Source organism: Macaca thibetana, chromosome 8 (genome assembly GCF_024542745.1).
Source record: "Macaca thibetana thibetana isolate TM-01 chromosome 8, ASM2454274v1, whole genome shotgun sequence".
In the NCBI taxonomy this organism is placed as follows: Eukaryota; Metazoa; Chordata; class Mammalia; order Primates; family Cercopithecidae; genus Macaca; species Macaca thibetana.
In genome coordinates, this window is record NC_065585.1 from 105,645,411 (window position 1) to 105,656,797 (window position 11,387).

The 11,387-nt window shown below is 42.9% G+C and overlaps 2 protein-coding genes across 5 annotated transcripts in view; one reads left to right on the forward strand and one right to left on the reverse strand.

Annotated features, from left to right (window-relative positions):
• ERLIN2 (ER lipid raft associated 2) overlaps nt 1-11,387 on the reverse strand; it is a 372,918-nt gene that overhangs the window by 10,104 nt on the left and 351,427 nt on the right. For all 4 annotated transcript variants that reach the window (XM_050801353.1, XM_050801350.1, XM_050801351.1 and 1 more), the window contains exons 2-6: nt 11,164-11,285; nt 8,483-8,564; nt 7,121-7,167; nt 4,537-4,598; nt 4,257-4,382 (exon numbers count right to left, since the gene is read on the reverse strand). In XM_050801353.1, coding sequence (XP_050657310.1) covers nt 4,257-4,382; nt 4,537-4,598; nt 7,121-7,167; nt 8,483-8,564; nt 11,164-11,270 — 424 coding nt within the window. In that variant the 5' untranslated portion in view covers nt 11,271-11,285. The remainder of the gene's footprint in view (nt 1-4,256; nt 4,383-4,536; nt 4,599-7,120; nt 7,168-8,482; nt 8,565-11,163; nt 11,286-11,387) is intronic.
• On the forward strand, nt 283-1,808 carry LOC126961217 (STING ER exit protein-like). Its single transcript, XM_050801362.1, has one exon. It carries the CDS (start codon nt 348-350, stop codon nt 1,014-1,016), a length of 669 nt encoding a protein of 222 aa, XP_050657319.1. The 5' UTR covers nt 283-347; the 3' UTR covers nt 1,017-1,808.

Genomic DNA, 11,387 nt, shown 5'->3' on the forward strand with positions numbered 1-11,387 from the left:
ACTAAATATTACATTTCATATTTTAAGTAATTTTAAGTAGAATACCAATCAAACTTTAAATGGCCCGTGTCCTCCATAAGCTAATAACGTCATTCATCAGACCAAATTATATCTCAGTCAAGGTGGAAGCCTGTGGCCATGGGCTAGTAGCTAACCGGGAAAATGTGAAAGAAATACTTTTCAAGGTGTTTTAGTAATACTGATGTTCATATGTTATGGAAATGTTGATAAATGCCATTTAAGTTATATTATTAAGGTAACCGCAGGGAAAAGGCGAACGGCGCGCTCGTGACGTCATTTCGCCGCGACCCTCTTGGCGTAGAGTTTTCAGGTTGCTCCTGGAAACCATGCCGAAAGTAGTGTCTCGGTCAGTAGTCTGCTCTGACACTCGGGACCGGGAGGAATATGACGACGGTGAGAAGCCCCTCCATGTGTACTACTGTTTGTGCGGCCAGATGGTCCTAGTGCTGGACTGTCAGTTAGAGAAATTGCCTATGAGGCCCCGGGACCGGTCCCGTGTGATTGATGCTGCCAAACATGCCCATAAGTTTTGTAACACAGAAGATGAAGAGACTATGTATCTGCGGAGACCTGGAGGCATTGAACGACAGTACAGAAAGAAATGTGCAAAGTGTGGACTGCCGCTCTTCTACCAATTCCAGCCGAAGAATGCTCCTGTTACCTTCATTGTGGATGGAGCTGTAGTTAAGTTTGGCCAGGGCTTTGGGAAAACGAACATATATACTCAGAAACAAGAGCCTCCTAAGAAGGTGATGATGACCAAACGGACCAAAGACATGGGCAAGTTCAGTTCTGTCACTGTGTCTACCATTGATGAAGAGGAAGAGGAGATTGAGGCTAGGGAAGTTGCTGACTCATATGCACAGAACGCCAAAGTGATTGAAAAACAGCTAGAGCGCAAAGGCATGAGCAAGAGACGACTACAAGAGCTGGCTGAACGGGAAGCCAAGAAAGCGAAAATGAAGGGGACCTTGATTGACAACCAGTTCAAATAACCAGGCTTTTTTTCTGAGCCCTAGACTGGAGGCAAGCATTTAGATCAGGAGACAAAGTAATTTCTTGATTACATAGACTGGTTCCTATTTATGTATTAGCAGAAGGCTTTATGTTGTTTCCCACTGATTCTCCTACATGCAGTGAGGTCTTTTAACTGAGTGCATTTGACCTGCTTTCTAGGAGATGAATTTTTCTCTATTTGTTTCTGTTTTTTTTTTTTTTTTTTTTCTATTTTCTCTATTTAGGTTTTCTGTACTATTTTTTTTGTCCATTTAATGCAAACTTATTCAGCTGTGTAGAAACTTTATGAATAGATCAGTGCTTGAGTGTCTCCAGTCTCTAAAGTGGCTGGTTTTATTATTTCTTCAAAGTTAATAACATGTTTCAAGATTTTTGGACAAAATATTATGGTGTGTCATAGAGAAAAGCAGCATGAATTGTATTTAAGTATAGCAAGTCAGATCCTTTGAAGTGACTCTGTCTCTGTTCTTAGAAGGGTTCTTGGAATTGGCCGTGGTTTGAATCTTTCACTGTCAGAGGAGACCCATTAAAAGCCAGAATCTGCTTTCTTTACTTCACACACTGAAGCTATAGGTGAGCCATCCCATGTCAGACTTTATACTCAAAGAAGGAAAAGCCAGATTGCAGTGAGATCCGAATGAAAATGGGGTCTCAATAGGTAACCCAAGGGAGCTACCCTCTAGTCGGACAGCTAGTACTGCTTCCTTGCATGGACACATGGGAGGGAGATGTTATAGATTAATAAATAAATGATAGTGAGATAAACAAAATGATCTGTTGGGTATCTTTTACTTTACATTTGCTATTTGCAGAGGAGTGTTGTATATATAGGTATTATTTTATGTCAGACTGCTTCAGTGATACCTATATCCACGTGTTTGTATCCATGTTTTTATCCAACTGTATTAAAAGGTGTTGGGACAGGAAAAAAAGTTGTATTACTAAGAACACACAAAGAGGTTCTTCAGGTAAACTTCTGAGTAAGTATTAGATAATACTTTAATAACATGGGCAAAGAGGATGTGGCAGAGTAAGAAGTGATGAAAATTATGCAGCTTCATGTTTAAAGTCTGGGCTATGGGAGTCCTGAGAGAAGGAAAGTATAGAAGAACCTTCTGAGTTGAAGGGCCAGGACTAGAAACATGAGCTCCTCCTTTATGGATATGACAGATTCTAAGCCAAGTAGTGCCTGCTAGCAAGACTGAGATGTAAAAATAAAAAAAAGTTTCAAAGCAAATATATTTCCCCAGCTTCTCCATACAAGCAGCTGTACTTCACTAAGCTACCAACTTTAGCCGTAAGAAAGTAAGTTTTCTAATGAAAAACAAGTTTGTATTTTAATTTTCTCTCCAGGGACATTGGGGATCCTTGGTCTTTTGTTTCAGTGCTTTGAAATGTTCATGTAATGGCACAAGCCCTAAGACAATGGCTAGAGAGAATTAATATTTTATACAATTCTATTAGTTTGAGGTTAAAAAAAAAATCAATGGCAAATTTACCAACTTTTTCTTTTTTTTTTTTTTTTGAGATGGAGTCTTGCTCTGTCGCCCAGGCTGGAGTGCAGTGGCCGGATCTCAGCTCACTGCAAGCTCTGCCTCCCAGGTTTACGCCATTCTCCTGCCTCAGCCTCCCGAGTAGCTGGGACTACAGGCGCCCGCCACCTCGCCTGGCTAGTTTTTTGTATTTTTTAGTAGAGACGGGGTTTCACCGGGTTAGCCAGGAGGGTCTCGATCTCCTGACCTTGTGATCCGCCCGTCTCGGCCTCCCAAAGTGCTGGGATTACAGGCTTGAGCCACCGCGCCCGGCCCAACTTTTTCTTAAAAGCACACTGAATCCCAAACCGATAAAAGACTACAAACCCTATAAAATGAATTTAGATTCATTTTCTACTGCAGAAACATTAAAAGTAATTTGGATGATTTCCTAAATCTTAAATGGTGCAAAAGGTGGTTTGCTTAATTATGATTGTTGGCGATGTGGATGATTCCTCCTGTCTGCTATGAAAAATGTTCTCGCTCAGGGTCCCTTTTATGAAGATTCCTGGGAAAAATCATTTTCCAGTCCTAGTGTCAAGAATAGTTATACTTGGTTAAAAATTCATTTACTTTTGGCATTGGCTATTAGAGAATTTCTGGCAGTGAGTTTAAACAGAATAGTTGACTGCAAACAGGTTGTAACAGTTACCCAACTGTGTCCTTCCTTTGCTGCTAAGTCAGGTTGCCTTTATTTTGAAAAAGGTAAAAAGGACAAAGGCCGGGCGCAGTGGCTCAAGCCTGTAATCCCAGCACTTTGGGAGGCCGAGACGGGCGGATCACGAGGTCAGGAGATTGAGACCATCCTAACACAGTGAAACCCCATCTCTACTAAAAAATACAAAAAAAAACCTAGCTGGGCAAGGTGGCGGGCGCCTGTAGTCCCAGCTACTCGGGAGGCTGAGGCAGGAGAATGGCGTAAACCCAGGAGGTGGAGCTTGCAGTGAGCTGAGATTGCGCCACTGCACTCCAGCCTGGGCGACAGAGCAAGACTCTGTCTCAAAAAAAAAAAATAAGTACAAAACATATCTACTTAGGCACGTGGAGTCTTTTTGTTTAAAGTGTTTTTCTATTTGTCGCTACAGGTACAGAGTAAAAAAATAATAATCACAAAGGTTCTGGGAACTGGAAGGAACTATGGTTCTCATCACACTTCTAGAATTAGGAATCATGTCTTTTTCATCACCCATTCCTGGGGGCCCTCCATTCAGTGTGGCATGGTGAGAGGAATGCTGAAGAGCCAGGAGAGGAAAGCTCCTGTTTCAGCTCCACTACTAACTGGCACCTGGCTCTGCGACTTTCTCGCTTTGGGTCACGGTACCCTCATCTTAAAATGAGGATGCTGGGCTGGAAAATCTCTGCAGTTCTTCTAGAATGGATCTTGTCTTCATTACTGAATGACAGTTTAGGGACAGTGGAAACATATTTCCACTCCAGCATCTGATTGAGGCCAGAAGTGAATACTCTACTCCACTACGATCCCTGTGCCCAAAGCTCCAGCCCTCTAAGGATCTTGTTGCATTGCCATCAGCACTCTCCAGGAATTCCTTTGTGACCAGCTCCTGAGCACGAGATTCTTTAACATTTCCTGTCCCTAAGTGCCCATCACACCCTGCAGGCAGCCAGGCACTAGGCAGTGGAGACACATGGGCTTAAGCATGGCACGCTCAGGAGAGACTTTCTTACCAAACAGCTCAATGTAGACCTCTTGAAGTGTGTGCACACTGCAGAACTGGTTCAGTTCGTGGTGGATCTTGTTGAAGATGAGGGCCTTGTCATAGTCGGCAGTATAGTTCTTCACTATATCATACACTGAGAGGGAAGGAGAGGGCTTGGCATAAGAAAAGGCAAGACTCAAAATGCCCTCAGACACAGCAGCTCTCCTTTTTCGAGGTGCTACAACAGACACGGGAGTGGCATGCTGGGGAAAGTGAGCTGGTGGTGGGAATAAACTGTTAAGACGTACCTGCGTTTGGGACCAGGAAGTTCACCACTTCAATTCTGTCAAAGTAGATCATCACACCACCACTATTGGAGGGAGAATGGACAAGAAGTCACTGGGAAGCTCTGGGATATGGTGCAGTCCCCCAGGGCGATGGTGTAAGATGTGGGCTTGGCAGAAAAGGAGTAGAAGAGTTCACAGGAGGTTGTAAGGCAGCTTGGATCTCCAAGCAGGAGGTTCTGCAGGGCTCATGGCAACAACATACTCTCCTGAGAAATCACACTGCCTAGGAACATCTCTACAAAGACACGAGTGAGACTTTTGGGGAACAGTATGAAAGAGTAACTCATATCTTTGGAATCAGCAATGCCTTTTGATTAATCAGTTGCACAGAAAAGACTAAGGAGGGTCAAGGTGAAGTTTTTAGAACTTACAAGGTTACTATGGAATGTTATGGTCAATGTTTCTTAAACTGTCTTCACTATTACTTTAGTGTCACACTCCCTTTGCCCTCAAATGTTTATTATAAAAAGATTTCAAACATAGAGAAGCTGAAAGAATAGTACAACTAACATCCATATCCAGACACCTGAGTTCAACACTGATAACATTTTACCTTATTTATTGGCCTTTTTTTTTTTCTCTAAACATTTCAAAGTAAGCTGCAGTTAGGATACTTTATTCCTTTACTTTGGCGAGCATGGTCTAAAATGATCATTCTCCTACACACTCATTATATCATTCTCAAGCCTAAGAAAATTAGCAGTAATTCTGTAATATCACCTAATACCCAGTCCCTATTCAGATTTCCCCAACAGTTTGTGTTATGGACTGAACTGTGTATGCCTCGCCCCCGGATTCATATGTTGAAGACCTAACCCCCAATGTGACTGTATTTGGAGATTAGACCTTTAAGAAGGTAATTAAGGTTAAACAGGTTATAAGGGTGGGCTGTGATCCAACAGGTCTGGTATCCACCAGACACCTTTTTCTCTCTTCTTGCACACAAGAGGAAAGGCCTTGTGAGGACATGACAAAAAGGTGGTCACCTGCAAGCCAGGAAGAGAGGTCTCACCAAAACTACCCCTGCTGTTACCCTGATCTTGGACTTTGGGCCTTCAGAATGGTGAGACAATATCTATTATTTTAGTCCCTTGGTGTGTGGTCCTCTGTCATGGCAGCCTGAGTGGACTCACACAGTTCCCATTGTATCTTTTATAGCTGTTAATTTTGAACCGGGTTCTAATCAATGCTCACCCTTGCTTCTGTTTATGTCTCTTGTAAGTCTCCATTCAATCCAGCATCCCTCTAAATACGACCACTTTGTGAAGAGATCAGGCCTGTGATCTTGTGGGATGTTCCAATTCCGGATTTGTCAGAGTGTTTCTCTGTGGTATTCTTTGTTACTCTATCCCAGTTTAAACTCTCTTTGCTTTCCAGTGGGACTGCTATAGTAATGTTCTCTTCGGATCTCTTTGCCCTGAAGGTCTCCCCTAACTTTATGACATTCTCCTTAGTTATGCAAAAGTTATCTTCTTGTATCAGGTCATTTATCTGCTAAAAACCTTTGTGCGTCCTCACTTCTTTTTTTTGTTTTTAACATTAAAATTTTATTTTTTTTCCTGACATTTAAGTTCAGAGGTACATGTGCAGGATGTGCAGGTTTGTTACATAGGTAAATGTGTGCCATGGTGGTTTGCTGCTCAGATCATCCCATTACCTAAGCATTAAGCTCAGCATCCATTAGCTATTCTTCCTGATGCTCTCCCTCTCCCCACCTCCTATCCACTGACAGGCCCCAGTGTGTGTTGTTCCCCTCCATGTGTCTATGTGTTCTCATCATTCAGCTCCCACTTATAAGTGAGAACATGTGGTGCTTAGTTTTCTGTTCCTGCGCTAGTTTGCTGAGGATAATGGCTTCCAGCTCCATCCATGTCCCTGCAAAGGACATGATCTTGTTCCTTTTTATGGCTGCATAGTATTCCATAGTGTATATGTATCACATTTTCTTTATCCTGTCTATCGTTGATGGGCATTTGGGTTGATTCCATGTCTTTGTTGTTGTGAATAGTGATCCTCACTTCTTTTTTTTTTTTTTTTTTAAGACGGAGTCTCGCTCTGTCGCCAGGCTGGAGTGCAACTGCATGATCTTGGCTCACTGCAATCTCTGCCTCCCAGGTTCAAGTGATTCCCCTGCCTCAGCCTCCCTAGTAGCTGGGACTACATGCGCGTACCACCACACCTGGCTAAATTTTTGTATTTTAGTGGAGACGGGGTTTCACCATGTTGGCTAGGATGGTCTCGATCTCCTGACCTTGTGATCAGCCTGCCTCGGGATTACAGGTGTGAGCCACTGCGCCTGGCCAATCCTCACTTATAATAGAATAAGTGCAAACTCCTTATTACATACGGCATTCTAGCCCCTCCTGAACCTTCTGTGATTTCCTCTACTGCACTCCACCACCTGGTCAAATCAATATAGGGAGCTACGAGACAGGGAATTAACCAAGAAAGGGTGCCTCCCTTTTCACTGTCTCTTCCTGCAGCCAGCCAGATAGCCTTTTCTCTGACTTATTTGGGCTTAAAAGCTTTATTCTGGGTACCTTACCTAGTCCCACAAGGTACATTCTTCACCTCATCTGTCTGGAGTGTGGTCTGGAAACAGAGGAAACATAAAGTGCTAGAGATGGGCAGTGACAAAGTAACTTACGTTTCAGAATCCTAAATGCCTTTGTCCTGGAATAACCATTTGGGTTGAGCATTGCCTTCATTAAACATGATTACCCCACCTAATCCTCCTTCCTCATAGGGTTGCTAAGCCAAGCAAAGGCCCCTGCCCCAGCTGTAAGTAAACCACCACACAAACAAACTGAGTAATAATGGTTTAGTGAAGATGACACTGGATTGGGCACCTTAAGACTTATGCTTGCTTCTACCTCTTCTATTTATGGTAGGCACTGTCTATCCCCTCAGGGGGATATGTTCCAAGACCCCCAGTGGATGCTTGAAACTGGGGAGAGTACCAAACCCTATAGCACATACCTATGATAAAGTTTAATTTATAAATTAGATATAGTAAGTGATCAACAATAATAAAATAGAACAATTATAACAATATACCATCATAAAAGTTATTTGAAGGTGGTCTCTTTCTCAAAATATCTTATTGTACTCTAGTCACCTGTTTTCAGACCATGGTTTATTGTGGGTAACTGAGCCTGTGGAAAGTGAAATAATGGATAAGGGGGAGGGCTACTGTACTAGTTTTGAAACAGCCGATTACTTACTTAACCTGTCTCAGACCCTAACAGCTGCCCAGCCCATTCTCAGGATTACTACAAGACTCAAATGAGACAATGTACCTGAATGCACTTTGAATGCCACAAAGCCTGGTAAACAGCACACGAAACTTACAGGGAAAATGCCTAGCAGGTATCCCAAGACATTCTCCTGCATCAGTGTCAAGTGTAAAATCTTGTTATTCTTCTTGGCTGGACATACTTCAGAGATGGCGAATCTAACTTAGCCAGGCTTTTGATCTGCCACAACTAACCTCACTCCTATTTTAGATGTCACCTCCCCTCACTTAGTTCAACTCCTCCCCACTCACTGCAAAAATTATGTTCATATTTCTGAATTCAAATAAGAATCAGCAAAATTACTATGTTTTCTTTCCATCTAACATGGTAGCTTGTGATTTAAAACATACACACATACACCCCGACTTTTCCTTCCATATACTCAAAACAGGTTCTTCTCTGGCTTTATCTTGAAGGAATAATCCCCAGCCTCATTATATATATAAAAAATATATTTATATATATAACATATATATATATATATAAATTATCCTTATATTGTTCTCTAGAATGGCATTTTACTCATTCAATGGCTAAATAATTTCAAATCATGCACTAGTTAACATCCCAAATTTGCAGTCATCCAGTCATACCACAGAGGACAAGCGTACCTGCACAGACTTATATGATGTGATGAAAGGCAGCATGAGATGGAAACCAGGGCCGCTGGTCGAAGTCAGCAGGGCACCACCTCTGCAGAGGAGGGGGAGAGACAGGCAGCTTCAGTTTGGCAAGAAGGCTCTATTAGATCAATATCATGAGGGTCAACTTTCCCTTCAGCCCTATAAACACATAATAGAGAGTGACATGTGCTGGAGCCATGGCCACAGATCCCTTTCTTCCTCTCAGCTAGATCCTAATATTCTAGGAAGCCTGATGATAAAACATAAAACCACTGTTCATGCTTTTGCAATGAGAAAAATAGGCACACAGGCTAAATGGAATAAAGACAGCAGAGGCTGGGCGCGGTGGCTCAAGCCTGTAATCCCAGCACTCTGGGAGGCCGAGGCGGGCGGATCACGAGGTCAGGAGATCGAGACCATCCTGGCTAACACGGTGAAACCCCGTCTCTACTAAAAAAAATACAAAAAACTAGCCGGGCGAGGTGGCGGGCGCCTGTAGTCCCAGCTATTCGGGAGGCTGAGGCAGGAGAATGGCGTAAACCCGGGAGGCGGAGCTTGCAGTGAGCTGAGATCCGGCCACTGCACTCCAGCCCGGGCGACAGAGCGAGACTCCGTCTCAAAAAAAAAAAAAAAAAAAAAAGACAGCAGAATCCGCTAGTGCAGTCCCAGCGCTTTGAGGGGCTGAGGTGAGAGGATTGCATGAGCTCAGGAGTTTGAGACCAACTTGTCTCAAACAGTGAGACCCTGTCTCTACAAAAAAAGAAAAGGAAAAAAATTAGCTGAGTGTGGTGGTTACATGCCTATAGTCCCAGCTACTTGGGAGACTGAGATGTAAGAATTGCTTGAGCCTGGGAGGTTGAGGCTGTAGTGAGCCATAATTGTGCCACTGCACTCCAGCTTGGGCAACAAAGTGAGACTCTGTCTTAAAAAAAAAAAAAAAAAAAGACAGCGGAATCCATGGGTATACTTAGATAACAGGCACTCTGGCCAGGCGCAGTGGCTCATGCCTGTAATCTTTGGGAAGCTGAGGTGGGTAGATTACGAGGTCAGGAGTTCAAGGCCAGGCTGGCCAACATGGTGAAACCCCGTCTCTACTAAAAATACAAAAATTAGCCAGGCATGGTGGCAGGTGCCTGTAATCCCAGCTACTTGGTAGGCTGAGGCAGAGAATTGCTTGAACCCAGGAGGCGAAGGTTGCAGCGAGCTGATATCTTGCCACTGCACTCTAGCCTGGGCAACAGAGCCAGGCTGAGTCTCAGAAAAAAAAAAAAAGAAGATGAAGTCTGTTTTACTTTGTCATATCTGTTGGGCTTGTGGCAATCCATAAGGGCAGTTAAGTCCAGTAATGTGGTTATCAACTACCTGCACTAATGCTGGAGTCCACTGACATGACCAACCAAAAGAATAATTTGAAGTACTTTATAAGTAATTGAAATATATGTTTTGGCAATAGAGTTACCTTTCTAATCAAGTTATATGTAAATGATAAAGTTAAAAGCCTTTTTGGGGAACATGTAAGCAGATCATGGGGAGAAAGAATTAAAGGAGAGAGGAATTCCAGAGTTTTAGAACTTGCTGTTAGCAATCCAGAAATAAGCATCACAACAGCACATATAAGAAGAGTTCACAAAGACATAAAGCAAAAAACTTGGTCATGGAGATTATTAAAAAGAAAGCAACCCGACTTATAAGTGCTTCTTTGCTTTATATTATGCAAAGAATTAAAAAAAAACCAATAAAACAAACAGTGACATAATGGGCTCCTAAATTTATTGTAGGAACCACTATCCTAAGGCTTGCTTTGACTGACATAAGTCAACCTGCAGGCTCTTTCATTTTTCGTGAAATGTTAATATTATTTTAATTTAGTTTTAGAGACAGGGTTTTGCTCTGTCACCCAGGCTGGAGTGCAGTGGTGTGATCATAGCTCACTGCAGTCTCAAACTCCTGGGCTCAAGTGATCCTCCCACTTCAGCCTCTCCAATAACTGGGATTACAGGCACATGCCACCATGCTCGGCTAATTTTTTACTTTTTGTAGAGATGGGCTCTCACTATGTTGCTCAGGCTGGTCTCAATCTCCTGGGCTCAGGTGATCCTCTCACCTTAGTCTCCTGAGTAACTAGGACTACGTGTGCGTGACACAGAGTCGGCTAATTAAATTTTTTTATTTTTATTTTTTAGAGATAGGGTCTCACATATTACCCAGGCTGGCTGAAATGTTAATTTCAAAAGAGTATCCTAAATTAGCAGAGTAGGCTACCTTCTCAAGTTGCCATCAAGAACTGGGACTCAGCTGGCTTTTGTAAAGGTAACCTAGCAGTGTAGAGCTAAGACTGCCAGAGGGATGTAGGAGAAAACAGTATTTTAGGAATGATCTGTGAGGAGCACCAGTTTCCTTTAGATTTTGCCTCTAAATCTATATAAACATTTATTAATCACCACCCATGGCATCATCTTGGACTACTAAGCGAAGTTCTAAATTTACATATGTGTGTGTGTGTGTATTCTCTTTTCCATGGTTACTGACATAAAAAGCTCAATCTGAAAAGACTCCCCTGTTCAAGGAAATATAAACAGAGATGTTCAGCAGTATCTGCTAGGAAAGCAGTGACCAGGAAAGGGAGCTATTTAACAGAAGTTGCCGACTTTGCCCTGTCTCTGTCTTACCTGTAATATACCCCAATATGTCCCTCTTCTATCTTGTGCACAGCTGAGAAGAGAGATGCACACAAGAAACTGGAAGCCACAGCCACAACTGCTCCCAACTGAGCCATCAGTGAGCCTTTATCCTAGGGAAAAGACACGGGAAAATGTGTGTGGTCCAACGTGCAGGAGAAAAGGCCGCAACAGCCAGAGGACCTCACCAAGCTGAGCTCCCTGCGAGTGACTCA

What these genes read in the sequence shown, in the direction of transcription:
- LOC126961217 (XM_050801362.1), top strand. Translation starts at nt 348, where the DNA reads ATGCCGAAAGTAGTGTCTCGGTCAGTAGTCTGCTCTGACACTCGGGAC.